This window comes from Meleagris gallopavo, chromosome 2 (genome assembly GCF_905368555.1).
Source record: "Meleagris gallopavo chromosome 2, MGAL_WU_HG_1.1, whole genome shotgun sequence".
Lineage (NCBI taxonomy): Eukaryota > Metazoa > Chordata > Aves > Galliformes > Phasianidae > Meleagris > Meleagris gallopavo.
In genome coordinates this window covers 51,685,420-51,701,122 of record NC_139405.1, presented here as the reverse complement: position 1 = coordinate 51,701,122, position 15,703 = coordinate 51,685,420, and the positions used below count along the sequence as shown (strand labels likewise).

At 39.1% G+C, this 15,703-nt stretch overlaps 2 protein-coding genes across 3 annotated transcripts in view; one reads left to right on the top strand and one right to left on the bottom strand.

The window, feature by feature from the left end:
* PEX3 (peroxisomal biogenesis factor 3) overlaps positions 1-4,451 on the top strand; it is a 19,391-nt gene extending 14,940 nt beyond the window's left edge. For both annotated transcript variants that reach the window (XM_085217161.1, XM_085217160.1), the window contains 7 exons: positions 42-108; positions 203-257; positions 521-677; positions 1,585-1,655; positions 2,400-2,522; positions 3,626-3,722; positions 4,123-4,451. In XM_085217161.1, coding sequence (XP_085073287.1) covers positions 42-108; positions 203-257; positions 521-677; positions 1,585-1,655; positions 2,400-2,522; positions 3,626-3,722; positions 4,123-4,206 — 654 coding nt within the window. In that variant the 3' untranslated portion in view covers positions 4,207-4,451. The remainder of the gene's footprint in view (positions 1-41; positions 109-202; positions 258-520; positions 678-1,584; positions 1,656-2,399; positions 2,523-3,625; positions 3,723-4,122) is intronic.
* On the bottom strand, positions 4,120-15,703 carry FUCA2 (alpha-L-fucosidase 2). Its single transcript, XM_085217159.1, has 7 exons — positions 15,458-15,703; positions 13,467-13,654; positions 11,864-12,203; positions 11,182-11,392; positions 9,209-9,399; positions 7,856-7,964; positions 4,120-6,187 (listed from the first exon to the last, which is right to left on the bottom strand). The coding sequence occupies exons 1-7, from the start codon at positions 15,652-15,654 to the stop codon at positions 6,047-6,049; spliced, it is 1,377 nt and encodes a 458-aa protein (XP_085073285.1). The 5' UTR covers positions 15,655-15,703; the 3' UTR covers positions 4,120-6,046.

The window sequence follows — 15,703 nt, the reverse complement described above, 5'->3', positions numbered from 1 at the left end:
CTATTGTTGTTTCACAGAACTTTTTCTTTTTCCCCCCGCAGACACCACTAGCTCCCCCTGAGGTTCAACAGCAATATTTATCAAGTATCCAGCACCTGTTAGGAGATGGTATGATATTTTTTATAAACCACTTACAGAATGCTCCTTTTCTATAGACTTGAGCAAATAATTAGAATAACTTTGATATTTTTTTTTCTTCTAGGACTGACTGAGTTAATAACTATCGTTAAACAAGCTGTGCATAAAGTTTTTGGAAGGTAAGAGGTTCATATTTCCTTGTAGTTAGCTTTTTGTCTTTACTGTGGTGACTGCTCCCACAGCACTGAGTTTTATTAGAATTTAAAAAGTGAAAAAAGAAATGCATACTGACTTTTTCCAAGACAAAGCTTTTGGTAGGCTGGGAGCACAACAGTGCAGACCAGTATCAGATTGGGATCCTGCAGTGAGCATATTATCAGTAAATAAACACTACATCATTACAATGTTGACTGCAAAATTAATAGTCTTTCCACCTTTTCAGCATTTCCCTTAAGCATGCCCTATCTCTTCTGGAGCTGGAACAGAAACTAAAAGAAATCAGGAAAGTAGTGGAACATAAAGATTCAGATCAGGTCGCACCTTATTCTCCCTTATGTCATTATCTGATGCCAGATGAAGAAAACCCCCTCGCTACCCAGGTACTTGTTTTATTTATTTCATCTAACTTTTTTTGTTTATTTTGGAGAGGAAGGAGTGCATAACTACTCTAATTACATTGTGGTAACTGAATCTTTGATAAATGGCAGTACCTCTTTCTTTATAAATGTGAAGTATCCTTATCTCTTTGATCTGGGGTGAGGAAAGTTGTACCTTCTCCACACTTGATTGAAAATGTCAACTTTGAACTCAGAAACACAGCCATGCTAGTGCTTTTTGCCCATGATTTATGCCATAGCATAGTGTTGCTTAACTTAGTCCAAAGCTGAAATGTATTACCTTTTACTTGTGCACCAGCAAAGAACCTGAACAACTGTATAATGTCTGAAAGAGATGCTGTGCTGGAAAAAGTGATGATGTGCCCAAGTCTTTTTGTTGATTTGATAAGGAAAATGAACAGGAATCAAGAGCAAGGTGTATCTTATCTAAGTGGCAATATTAAAGTAATTTCCCAAATTTTCTGACAGTATTTGACTCCAACCATATCACAAGTTGGTGAAAACTGGTTCTCAACTTGATATTATGCTGGTATGAAGAAGAAACTGAGGTTTCATTGTGTGACCTCATGCATTTATCTCTTAAAGTTCAGCTAACATGCAGCATTTATTTCAGCTGCTTGATTAGCATGGTATTTTCTGCTAGTATTTTTAAAATATATATATATCTTTAAGTAAAATAAAAAAATCACACACAAAACCAGTGACCAGTTACAAGCCACACACATAAATTTATAAAGAATCTGATTTACTGTGATAAATTGTTTGTATTAAATAGATGTCTTAACAGTCATCTTGACTTAATGCCATGATACAAAATTATTTCCACCCTTACTTTTGTGATTCTTATGGATTTCTCACTAATTGGCATCTGTCTTGTTTTTTTTTCTAGGCTTGTGGACTCACAGAAAGAGACACTGCTACAATTAAATTACTTAATGAAACTAGAGATATGCTGGAAAGGTATACAGAAAATATTTGTATCGAACTCCTTACAGCTACAGTTTATGTAAGACAATTAGTTTTATATAGAAAGTGGTGAACTTTCATTTGCTAAATTTGACCATTCAGCCACTGTGCTGCACTAAATTTTTATATTCCATAATTAAAGGCTGGGATTTTCAAAATTTGAGTGCTTTGGAACTTGTAAGAAATAGTCTTGCCTTAATAATACAAGGGTGTTTTTGACAGCTAGACCCGTACCTCCTCCTCGCATTTTCTTAGTTATGCAGGGAAAGAGAAGTACAACCCTTCTGCCGCAAATGGAGAGTAATTATTTTGCATTTACTTGCTTTGATAAAATGAACACCAGTTTTGGCTTATCAGAATTTGTTTTTAATGCGTGGTTTTATGAGTGGTTGTATGCATCCTTCTACAAGAGCTACTACAGTGAGGCTTCTATAATAAGCATTGAATAGGAATGAAGAGAGTCAAATGCCGAACTGTTCTTAGAATGTAACTGCTAGAGACCTGGGGCATTTTACAGATGAGTCCATCTATGCTACTGCTTAGTAAGAAATGGGTAAGGAAAGAATGCTTTCCATTTTATCTATCTTTTAGTATCTCTAGAGTTGAGGTTGTTGACTGTTTTGCTGTGGAGATACTTGGAGAGATTTGGGAACCTCACATACTCTTGAGATTTGCAGGGGTTTTGGTTTTGGGAAAATGAATCCTAAGAATCAAAACAGCACATATTTACTTCTTCAGTCCAGACTTCAGTACAGTTTTGAGCACATGTTTAAACAGAGGATTCAGTCAACTGCTGGACAACATGGCGGAGTTCTTCAGACCTACTGAACAGGACTTCTCTCAGAATGGCTCTGTAAATAGGTAAATGTTTTCTTTTGTTGTGGTTCTTACTGTGACGTATGGTCACATGAATTCTAAAACAGGCAAGGGATTTTCTTGCCTACTTGAAGTTCTCATGCTAGAAATAACTTTGTTTCTTGCTTTTCAAGAATAAATACCGTCTCTTCATTTTGGTCAGAGAGCAAGGAGTATTGCTTGTTTCTCCCCAGCTGGAATTTTCCTGAAGTGTCTTTCCCACCATCACTTGCACATCTAAAAGCAGAAATCAGAAGGCCAATACTTTTCAATTTTCGCCAGTGCTGTACAAACAGACTGTTTTCGAGTTTGGGAGATGTCCTTTCACCATTCCCCTATGAGGCTGGGAGAAAGATAGCTCTGTATGTCCAAGTCTCTGATTGTTAATTACAAAAGTTCTCAGGGAAGGTAGACATAACTGTGGTTCTCCAAATAAGCGTAACCTACAGAGCTTTAGGTTCTTGTCTGGTATGTTGGAAAAAATGCAAACATTCAGGATCTTCTCCTTTCTAAAAGACTGTTAGAAAAACAGGTTTTATTTTGAGGTTATCTTGGTTTTAGAACACTTCAATGTGTTAGAAATCTGAATGCTGAGTTCAAATCCTAGAAATATAATTCCTAAAATATTAAAATGAATACTTTGAATAATAACTTCGTATGTTTGTTTTAATAACTCATGGCTCTTAAATAGTAATGTATTGAAATGTAGCTATTTACATTGCTTAAAATATCCCAAAGGCTTTGGCTTGGCTGTCTCTCCTCAGCTTGGTTAAGAGTTTAAGGGTCTGAGATTATAGAAGGACACGTCTAGCAACTACTTTACATATACACACAGGCAAATACTGTAGCTAAAACACTCATTCTGCATGAGAAAAAGTTGTGAAACTGTAATAGGATGACCAACAGATAAAATTTTCTTTGGTAGTTCTATATTAAATGAAAAACTTGATAGGGACAAACCTTCATCTTGTATATTCCAGTGTATGGTCTATGCAAAACTAACTTCTTCCAATTCTTATTTTTGAAGTAGAAATTATATAGATTAGCAATAATCCCAGTTGAGTTGTCTTACAAATATCTCCACATCAATATTTTTTGTTCTCTTCTAGTCTCTCCAGCATCAGTCTTCCTTTAGCCAAGATAATTCCAATAATAAATGGACAGATCCATTCAGTATGCAGTGAAACACCCAGTCACTTTGTTCAGGTAAGAATCTAGCTTCATTTAAAATATCTCTAGTAAAATTTGAGATGTTATTTCTTTTTAGTAAAGTACCTTATTTTGTTTAATTTCAGTGGCTTAAACAAGTAGGAATAAGTAACATAAATTAAACTTTTTGTAGAGTTGTACTTCCCAAAAAAATGCTTTTTCTCCTATAATCTCTTCCCCTAATGAAACAGTGCAGAAGCAGGAAAAAAAAAAGTCTCAGCTTGGCTGTATTTGGAGTTTTGTTCAGGAATTTCATGCAATCAAAAGGTTGAGTTAGATCTCAGGAGGAATGCCAGGTGCTTTTCTCATGATCAGTACAATTACGTACTGCAATAAAACCAGAAGAGTGGTGGGTGTAGTTTTGATTAAGCAAATGTATTCCTCACATTTCTTCCAGGACTTGCTGATGATGGAACAAATGAAAGATTTTGCTGCTAATGTTTATGAAGCTTTTAGTACCCCTCAGCAACTAGAGAAATGAACTGCACATTAATAGGAATAGATCATGTATTTATAACACATCTTTGTGACTACTGCTGAGATTGGGGTTAATTTTATAATGGCGTAGGAGTGGCAGAGCAGCAGGAAGAACATACTGAAAAAACTGGGAGTGAGCCCATAGTCATTCCATCTAATACAATTCTATTTCAAATGCCCATCAAAATATTCTTGTTGAAAGAATCACTGTATGTAAAGAATTTTCTATTAAAAAGTTGTTAAACTCTTGCATAATTTGATTATTTTTATTGCATTTGAAAGGCAGCTTGTGGCAGTACTTCTAGAAGTTATTAAAACAAACAAACTTGGTGGCCTGGGGGTTTATGATTTGGGAAAAACATTAATGGTAGTAATTGAAGAATAACAGAACCGAGTAAGGTTTCTGTGTTCATCCCTCACGTTTTTCTTTTGTTGTAAAAGACTTCTTCCCTTGACTTTACAAACGTTGTTCCAAGGAGTTCCTCATTCTTCAGAAAGCCTTTGCCAACTGCTGCCCATGCCTCTTGAAAAAGTTGGGGGTGCTCTCTTTGTTATTTACAGAATGTAGATTTTTAGACGTTCTTGTTTATGCTGTTCAAACAGCTACATTGTACACATTAACTTGTAAATATTTTATCTTAATTTGTATTAATTTTGAGCCTAATTGTCTGTATTGTAATAAAATATTTTAATGTAAATTTTATGTGTGTGTAATAACATTACTTAGCAGAAAAAGCAATACCTTATTTGGTCTATCACTTAAAAGCCTCATGGAGTTGAAAAAAGAGAGTAAATTTAACTTACTGAGTAATAGTTTTGCATTTATTAAGATTACTCAAGCCTTGAGTTTCTACACTGTTGTCTTTCGTCTTCTGTTCTATGCAGATCTCACATGCAGGCCTACCATTATTAGTCCTGATATGTGATGAGTTTGGGAATTTTTCAAATTGGACACAATCCAACTCATGCTTAAAATGTTGTCTTCTTGCCAAAGCTGAGGAGCCCTAGCAACAAATGTTTAAAAAAAAAAAAAAAAGTTGCTGAAATATGGTTTTTGTTGTTGTTAATAGTCCATAGGCCACAGAAGGCACCCTGGTAACTGTAAAAATAATAGATGTAAACAAGAGCCAGCCTTAAGTTTATGACATGATACAAAACATAGAAAAAAAGCAAATTCTCAGACCCTGTGGACACAATTACTCAAAATAGTTCTGTTAGTGATTCTCATTATCTCATCATTAGAGATTAAAATGTATATGTGCATTGCCTCCATGCATTCATGATTAATTGCTAGTTGTTATGAGATTATTCTTGCAGATGCAGTATCCATCTCAGCTGAAGCTACCAGCTGTAGCACACAACTGGAAAGTTCATTCTTTTAAGGCTTATATATATATATGCATTATTTTTCTTCTGTTACAATATTTCCACAAAACTGTTGGTTTTCTTGCACTGAAAGTATACAACTTTTATGCACAGTTGTCTGACCTGCTGAACATGAGCTTGGGCTAGCACTGTTCTTTCTCAGGGCTTTAAAAAAAAATATCTACTGCCCCTTTTCACATGACTGCCAAGAAACAGACTAAAAAAAGTGAAGAGGTCAAAGTAAAGGCTCAGTTATTCACACAAGCTCAGAGAAACTAACGGTACAACAGATAGGCAAGTAATTAGATTTTGTATGAGGTTCATTTAATTCCATCTTGTAAAACTGTCTTTCAAAAAAAAAAAAAAAAGTAGATGATTCTCAGTCGAGCAGTAGTTCAAAGCCAATGATGAGAAACTGGGCAGAAAAAAAAACCACCAACAGCGTAACTTCTGTACTACCCAAGGCTCCAGTGTATGGCTCAGTTTACATCAGTCAGTTGCAAGGTCCAGCCCCACTGACATGGCAATTGCTTCAGAGTTAACTGAGGTAGAGCTACTACAATTCCCTTTTCTCCCATTGCAACCCATTTCAGTGGTTCCTTGTAGCCAACCAACTTCACCTGAAATTGAAACCAACAGTAAAATTAGAGCAGTGTGTTTTTGAATGCATATAATTGCATATTCAATAAAAGAAAAGTTCTTCCTGTTCTACTATCCATTTATTCTTAAATGCCACTTATCAACCAAGCGTATAATAAGAATAAAGGTAATGGGGAAAGTACTTGCTAAGTAGACGTAATAAAGCTGGTGAGATTGTGTCTAAATCTGAGACCTACTTAAGTCTGTAAACATGTCAGAAATCTCTGGGATAGGATCTGGGTCTAAGTAGGTATCAGGTACCACAGCAGTGATATTAGTATCACCTGTTTATGAAATGCCTCTTTCCTTGTGGTAGAGCTTGTAGTTTTGAATAAGCATCAGCTTTTACAAAGTGCAGATCAGGTATCTCAGAACAAAGCTGATCTGAAGAGCCTCTCCCTAGTAAGAACACACAAATCTTTTGTGGAGACTTGAATGCCAGCTTGTATGAAATGTTAAGAACAATGGGACAGTGTAAGGGAACGGCTGAAAAAAAATAAGTCTCTACCCCTAAGGAATGTTATTCTCCTGCTCACAGATAGTCCAGATGCTTCTTTCAAATTCAAGATGCATTTACATTTGCATTTTACGTAATATTTGGATGGTACTTTTAAAGTGACTGTTTTTTTGCCATATCATAGAGCTGTTTCATTATCAATTAGATTCTTTTCAGTTGAAACTAAAGCAGGACCTTGTATGTTTTTATTCAAGTTCTTTACTATGAGAGTACATGAGAGTACTATGCTAGAACAGGCTGCCCAGAGAGGTTGTGGATGCCCCATCCCTGGAAGTGTTCAAGGCTGTATTGGATGGGGCCCTGGGCAGCCTGGTCTGTTATCAAATGAAGAGGTTGGTGGCTCTGCATGTGGCAGGGGAGTTGGAGCTTCATGATCCTTGAGGTCTCTTCCAACCCAGGCCATTCTGTGATTCTGTGGTCAGGGACTGAGTCCAGGAACACAATGCATTTCAACAGCTAGTGAGCATGTGGTGATGAGACCAGAACAGAGCTAACTCAAAGCAAACCCCTTAAGTGCACATAATGTGGATATTAAGACCTGAGCACCAAGTGTTCTGCTGTGTAATTCTGCCTCTGTTGGGTCAGGGTACTTGCTAATGGAGCTGTGGTATCGATGTCCTCAATTTATTACCACTGTATATCTAGGGGCATATAGAGTTACATATACAGTCACTGTTGTGTCCCTGGGCATCTATAACCTTTGTGTGCATCACAATATCATAAAGATGGATATTGATCATAAAGGCCAGCCTGAGGTAGAATCTACAGTGGAAAGAGGCGAGATGGCATAGTTGTTTTCCTACTACTTGGCCTCTTTTTAGGATCCTCAGTTTGAAAGCTAAAATGTATCCCACCAACAATTTAGCATTAACTTGGGCAAGAAACATCCCAGTAGGAGGTCTATGACAAGTAAGGTCCCAGAATGAAAACTAATATTCTGCTGGGTCTCTTCCAGAGTACTCTATCCTTACAGTTATACATTCCCAAAGATGCCAGAAACTAAAATAAACATAGATGGAACACAACAAATACTAGAAAGGTTTTCCACGTACCTTCACAGTATGTTCATTTCTTGTGTTATGTGTTATAAACCTCACTGTTCTAAAGGGGGAAGCAAGAAGTGTCTTCTTACCTGTGTTTCTGCAAGCCTTGCCTGTGGCTCACCAAGTTCCAGAATCCCAGAGTTTGGCCAGTTAAGGAAGATGGCATTAACTTTGCCTTCCTTTGGTTTGAACGTGTACCTGGATGGAAATAGGGAGCAGAAACATGTCAGTCTTTCCCTGTAAATTTTCTGGAGCAGTATATATCACACTTTCAAGACTGGAAAAGAACTAATATGAAAAGTTAGCATTTTCAGATGCATAACCTTCATTTCATAAAATCAATACCCTTTTTCAAAGTACTATTCCTTGAAAACACATTCTGACAAATTAGAGATAACACAGATTAACAATAAACTGAATGTAGAGATAAACATCTGCAGAAACTTAAGCAAGCATATGACAACTGCTGCCTTGTCATGTAAGAACGAGGATTTTGGTGGGTAGGGGAAACCATTAACAGATAATTGTGGGTTACATTCAGAGAAATATAATTGACATCTATAAGGAAACATAGAGGCATTCACTGAAAAACTTACTAGGAGCATGTGGAACTATAAATCTTCCACCTTGCATAGTTAATTTTTTAAAAACCAAATTATATCTGACATTATCTTGGTGAAGAATTTTTTTCTTGATAGCCAACTTATCCATCTGTGTTATGTCAGTGGAAATCCTGAGCATTCATCTGAAATATTTCTCCCATATTACTTCATTGTAATTTTTTTGTTCTCAGAAGTGTTTTTATTCAACAGTCAGGAGTTTCAAGGCCACAGCCAGATGGCCAAATCTTAATTGGAGCAAGAGTTAAACAAAGCTCAGTGAGGCAGAGAAGTGGCTGAGACCAAAAGCCTGATGGATGGTTATGGAGTTATAACAGCAATGAAGCACAAAAGCAGAGCAGAGTTCAGAGGCTGGCTGAATTTACTGACCAAGCTAATATCTTCCTTTTTAAAGGTAAGAACACACAGAAATATAAAATACATCAGATTCCTAGTTTCTTTCTCTCCACTTCATCTCTAAAGAGCAACACCAAGATTCCTATTATATAGATTTGTATTATATAGACTTTGTAGCAGTTTTATATTTCTGGATTTTGTTTATAGTTTCTGTTACTAGTTCCGCTTAGAACCACTAAAGAAACTCCTGCAACCTTCCTTCAGCTTTAGCATCATCCTGGAACTACGTTCCCTGACACGCACTGTCTGTCTGCCTTCTTAGACACGCTTCCACATGCAGTTTCTCAAATTGACAGAAGGGTTCGTTTCTTCAGAACAAGCTGATGATTTCTGCAGTATCAAGCCTTAAGAATTTTAAAATTAAAATTTTAAATGTTAAAACTTCTACAGCTTTACACCACCTATGTTTTGGTTCAGTGGTCTTACCACACTTGTGGTGTGACCGTGTCATTCTGTGCTCTCCACGGTTTCGTTCCATAGATGGCTTCTCCATTGACTTTCAGCCAAGCACCCATTTGCCTCAGGCGTTCCTCAAAGATAGCAGCGATGCGGCCATCGTGAGTGGGCCCGATATTCATCAGGAGGTTTCCTCCACAAGACACTGTTTCTACAAGTTGCTGAAATGTTTTTAAACACATACACAGAACAGCGGACACGATTAATGGAATTATATATTGAAGTTCTTACTAAAGCCTGGTACGTTGTTTCAGAATGATAGGCTGGACTAGTTGGTGCAAGTTCAGACTCTGGAGGTCCAACATCCCAACAACCGATGCAAAATTTTAGCTCCCATAAAACAAAAGCTCTACTGTCAGTTTGCGTGGCAGAAAATATCCAAAAATACATTTTCACACCAATACATCTGACTGACACTATTAGAATCAGATCCTACCTCTTTTTAAAATTTCAACTTCTGCTGGAATTTCACAAGAGATTTCCCAGTAGAACACTTACAGCATTATTTTTCTGCACGAAAAGGGCTAGCAGATGCCACTTCACTTTTACTGAAGCTGGGAAAAGCAATGTTTTCTCTATTTTATGGGCACATCTCTAAAACACCATGATGCTTTAGGTATTTAGTACAGTTTTCATAAAATATGCAGAAGAAAATGAAGCAGTTTTAATAATTTATGTAGCAAAGAATAAATCTCATCTCTAAGGGTACCATTAGTATCCCCCATGTATTCCTCCTTTTTTTTTTTTTTTTTTTTTTTTTTTTTTTTTTTTTAAGTGAAGCCAGTGATAGAACAGGCGTTCATTTGTATGATTTATTCATCATAGTCATAGACCTTACTGCCCACAAAATTCACACAGTGTGTTTCTGTAACATGCAGTGTACAGACTGAGAATCAAAGGAAATGTTCCTACTACAGAAAGAGTGGGATGGAAGAGGTTGGAATTCAAAAGAGAATGGAAGATTGAATCAGCAGAAAAAAAGAAATTCTATATTTAATCTAGATTTTCAAAGGGTTCGTTCATCATGGGACACAGCTTTCACTAGACCTATTAATCCATGGAGAATCTTAAAGAAAAAGAGGTAAAACATATTAATGAAATTGTCTTTTAGCTCAGCCTCTGAGATTACGTGCTCTGGCATCAAGAGTCTACATTAATGACATATTGTGAAGTTGACAATTGACAAACAAGCTGATGATTGTTCTAGAGAGTCCTTGAAGCATCTGTGTTCCCATTCACACTACCCTCCAGAAATCACAGGCTGAGACTCTAGAGTCTGAGGAACAAACAGCTGGAAATAAACTACTGAATGAATTAAAACCAGCTCCTCTGAAGAGAGATTGCTTCAATTTGAAATTATCTTTTGCAAGGACAATACAAAGGACATGGATTAAGCAACAACAATCTTCCTCTTCAGTAGCTGAATTTTGTAATTAAACGCATTTTATCTCAAAGACGAGACTTCTTATCATTCAGTTTTCCTAAGCTTCCAATCTTTTTTTTTTTTGTAATACCTTAGACTAGCAAATGGAATCAATTTTAACACTGACTATCTGTATTTGCTCACGTTTATCTGTATGCCTGTAGCACAAGTGTCTTTTTTTCTTTCCCTTTTTTAAGTATGAAATGGAGCAAAAGGAAAGTTTCTCGCTGCTAATTAAAAAAGAGTATTAACTTATAAAGTGTTCCTAGATAGAAGGGGGAAAAAAACACAGCCTTCAAGCAAGAGCCTCTGTGAAACTAGTGCTGTTTGCTTCTCCTCAACTCAAAAGTGCAGTTACCAGAAAAACAATCATATAGATGAGTCTTTGACTGGTTACTCACAGAGGAAATTCACTGCTAAGAAACTGTATGAATATTTACTAGATGACATTTCTCACAGTATTTTCTATAAAATTAATATATAACCAGGAGTTGAAGACATTCCCTTTGTCCCACTGTACCTTCACCAAGTCCTCAATTGTCAGGTAATCTTCAAGATTTGCGTTCCTCCTGTACCCCCACGACCTCTTGTCAATAGTCATGCAGTTCTCCCACTTGTGAGGCAGAAGGTGTCCTGGGTTGTACCGGTCACTACATGTGTAGAAGCCACCATGCTTACAGATGCTGCCTACTCCCCAGCGGTCATTAGTCACCACTGTGTCCCGAACTGGACTGGAAACAAAGAAATTGTATGTTTATGATTTTAATTCTAGCCATTACAGTCAGAGCCCATGTAATCCCTCCCCCTCACCTCCTGTACAGCCCTCCCAGAAATTAGCATTTAGAATGACTTCTGTACTACTGCAATTAGATTTAATGCTATTTCAGGAACCCAGTTCTCAGGGAAATATGCTGCAGCCTTTCACAGGAGTCCAGCTAGAAGGGGCACTAAAGAAAAATGATTAATAATCATTGCCATCTTAACTGATGAATTTGCAAGCATGGTTAAATAAATATGAGAGTCTAAAACAAGCTTCGGTAGTTTTAGGTAAGACCTGGATTATTGGCACGCTATACATCAGGTAAATTAAGATTTAACCAAGTCCCCGTAAGTGGAGGTAATAAGTTCCACAAGTTATACAGAAGGAGACAAACTAGACAACAGAATTTCAGATTAGGAGCTAAAATAGCATCATGATACACCTGTCATTATACAGCCAAGCTAGAAAACCAGTGCTGTTCCAGTAAGTATCTGGTGCATTTCCATCCCCATCAGACCAAACTATTTCTGGTTGGTACTTGGTCACAATTTCATAGAGTTCTGGTAATGATTTACTGGTTGAAAACTTTCGTGTCTTGAAGACATTGGTGGCATCCTCGAGGAAGAGAGGATTAAACCATTCAAACAGGGAGTGATATAAACCAAAACGCAAGTCAGTTCTGTTTCTGACAGATGTTTCTAGTTCAGCCACAAGATCTCGCTTTGGTCCCACATCAACAGCGTTCCAGTTCCAAGAATATTTGGACCCCCACAAAGTAAAGCCTGAAAAGAGAAAAATTAAAAGCTAAGAAAGGATAAGTTCTGATCATCATCTGATCCTCCTCAGTTGTTCACTCCATTCAAATGCCCATATTAAATTAACCAAAGATACAGAAACTTTTGGACACATCATTAGATTTTTACTGAATGTAGTAAATTTGAATTCTGAATATACATTCAACAGTTGGAAGATGAAACATTAGCTTGCACATTCTGCAACAGAGACATCATATGCATTCAGACTACTCTCCTCCCTTCTGTTTACATCTCATGCAAATGTTCACTGTTCATTTGTCTTATCGTTCATTAACAGCTCAATCAGCAACTCAGTACACGTGCATAAGCAGAGTGCAAAAACTCCTGAAGCAGCTTTTAAAACATCAGTATTAAACATCCCCACCTCTCAGACATCCAGCAACTCAGCTCAAGCACTGCAGGCACTACCACGCTGCAGATTTAAACCATGGCCACAGGGGCTCCACTCTCACCTTCAAGCTGCTTCACACTCATTGCCTAATAAATTGTGCAGGATTCTTTGTGAACTGGATACATGTAATCGTATCGGGTTGTTTGTTTTTTTTTGTTTGTTTTGTTTTTGTTTGTTTTGTTTTTGTTTTTAACTCAGTGGAAATTACTCCACACAATCAGAGTTCTGAGTGTGTCAGAGATGGGATTGAATTTCACAAGTAGTTACTTGTTAAAGTTGCAAGTTTCAAGCCAACATCTCCCTGAACACCAACAACACTGACTGGATTGCCATATTGCTTCCTGATATTCTATACTTCTCTTTGCTATTAGGTTTCCTTCCAGCCGTGCCCTTTTTCTTTATTTTTCTTTGCTAAGCATCTTGACTTTTGGAACATATTGCTAAATTCCCTGGAGAAACCTCCAGGCAACTGCCAGTTCAGAGCAGCTCTCCATAGACAGAACAGTGCAGCATTCACTTTGTGGTTCCTTGAGCAATATGTTACACAACAATCAGAAATAAACCCAGCTACTGCTAGAAGTTCGACTGCCCCCACACTACAGACTGTCTTACATAGAAGAAGAAAACCATGGCACAATCTATTCTTCCTTCTATGTGAGTTTCACATGCGTAGTTTTTGTGCAAGAGTCAGGAAAATGCCTGCACATTTTAACTCTTTGACTGGATTGGGGCAAGTAATTGTGTCATTTCTCTGCCTTTCTCTTAGCAGGCAGGAAAGTCACATTCCTTCAGTTAACAAAAACACAACAGTTTCTAACATTCAGAACCCTTCTGCTTACCTTCATGATGTTTTGAAGTTAAGACAACGTATTTTGCACCTGAAGCCTTCAGAATATCTGCCCACTGGTTAGGATCAAAGAACTCTGCTGTAAACAGTGGCCCAAAATCTTCATAACTGAACCCAGGTGGGTAATTTGCCTTCATAAATTTCACATAGGGCTCCCTCTTTTCCTTCTGCCAGTACCACCTACAAAATACAGATCAAAACCATGTCTGCTGGTGTGTTTTTAGACAAAGAAAAGATTACTGAAATCATTAGTTCCTATTTGCATTCACACTGAGAGGCACGAGAACTGGATGCACGTGAGGCAGACACATAAAACTGCTTCAGAACATAACAGCATTAATAATTAAAGGCTTCCTTTTCTGTGTCCTTTCCCCATGCTCTGCTTCTTCCACTGGCTCCACTTTGGAAAGGTCCCAGGATTTCATTTGTGAAGTCAATGCCATTGCTCCAATCGCTCCAGCTCACAGTGAGGCTACAGAGCTGCTCTGGCCTCACCCTCACCATGAGCAGAGAACATAAATGGCCAATACAGCGCTATGTGTCTTCTGCCTGCCCTACCTCTCCCCTCCCTAGAAACGAAAGAGGAAGTCCAGATACAGCATGCAACATCAAGCCTTATTGCTGGAGGCCTTCTATAACTGCTGGGGAGAAAGGATCTGAAAGCTTTCACCTTTGCATAAACAAAGCCCGGCAGCAAAATCCTGCTGGCAAATTTAGGCATAAATGAACAGAGTTTGAAAGTAGAAGGAAAAAACACCAGAATTGGAATATCTGAGATGCATTTCTCCCTCCCACTCTGAGCCAGTCTCTGTACCAGCACAGCAGTTGCATGGATCTTACTGTGACCTTCCCAAAGAGACTTCAGTGTAAACTAATACAATCTCTGGGAGCCAATGGGGAAAAAAAAATCTAAAAAATAAAAGAAAGAGGCTGAGGCTAGCTTCCTCCTTGAAAGAGCCTGAAAACAAAACCAACCAAACTGGTTTTTAAGCATGTAACTGCACAAATAAAGAAGTAACATCCTTCCTTTGTCACACAGCTTGCTAACATAAGCCTTTCTGCTCTGACAAGACTGAGTTTCAGAGCTGTACTGCCAAGGCCATACAGCCCTGCAGGGAAGGAGGCAGCTGGGCGGCACCAGGGTCTGTGGCCTTGCCCTGAGGCTTTGGGCAGGGACCTGGGCCACCTGAGCGTGCTTGCCACCAGGAGGTCCTGCAGGGCTCCTCACCTGGATGAGCCTAAGGGAGGAAGGTAGCAGGGATGGAAACAGTCATCCACTGCATCAGATTGTTTTCAGACCTTTTTAGAAAAATAAGAAGAAAAAACAGGATGTTTGAGCGTGAACGCGTGTACGAATCTTCCTGTGAGAGAGGCCTGAACAGAACCTAGCCTTTTTCCTCTCTAGCAGAAAGTCATTACTCAGTAAATGGGAGTACGCAGTAAGAACTGCAGATACCCTTATATGCAACTCCGAAAAGAATAGGCCGAATATTGCCTTCAGTAAACAGTGATTTGCTGATATGGACGTCAGCTTGCTTTATGAAGATCGCTTTTAAGCTTCACCATGACAGAGAGCTGCTGTTTACCTCCACACCCCACAGTGTGACTTAGAAGGAAACTATACAGACAGCTACACTCAGCAGACCAAAGGCTCGAACTAAATGGATTTGAAGGCGCTGAGCCTGAAGTTAAGTGGAATGCACTTCTTCATGAAAGTGATAACGAGAGATGAAAATCACCATGAGCAGCACAAAGGCAAACAAAGCAGCGCCAACCAAGGGGAGCACTGGGCTGCCCGCAGCCCTCCGCCACAGCTGTCCCCATCGCACTGCGGCGCCCTCCACCGCGGCACCTCGGCTGCCTCCTGCCGCACCTCCACCTCTCTCGCAAAGCTCGCAGAAAACCGCACTGGCCTCCAGCCCCGCTAACCGTGACGCCCCCTCCCTCCATGCCCGGCGGGCAGCAGGCGAGGCGGCAGCTCACCAGAACCACTCGCTGCCGAAGCTGGGCACCGCGAACACGCCCCAGTGGATGAAGACGCCGAACTTGGCCTCGTCAAACCAGGTGGGCAGCGGACGGGCGTCTAGCGAGGCCCAGGTGGGCTCGTAGCGGGGCCGCCCGCCCAGTAGCCCCGGCAGCGCCAGCAGCAGCGGCAGCACCGACTGCAACAGGCCCGACATGGCGGCGGGCGGGGGCCGGAGCGAGGCGGGGCCGGGGGCGGGAGCTGTT

Coding starts and splice junctions, on each gene's coding strand:
- FUCA2 (XM_085217159.1), bottom strand. CDS start 15,654: ATGTCGGGCCTGTTGCAGTCGGTGCTGCCGCTGCTGCTGGCGCTGCCG. Junction 11,393..11,863: donor GCTTGGCTGTATAATGACAG/GTGTATCATGAT, acceptor CTTTGTTTCCAG/TCCAGTTCGGGACACAGTGG. Junction 9,400..11,181: donor CAATTGAGGACTTGGTGAAG/GTACAGTGGGAC, acceptor AAAACATTTCAG/CAACTTGTAGAAACAGTGTC.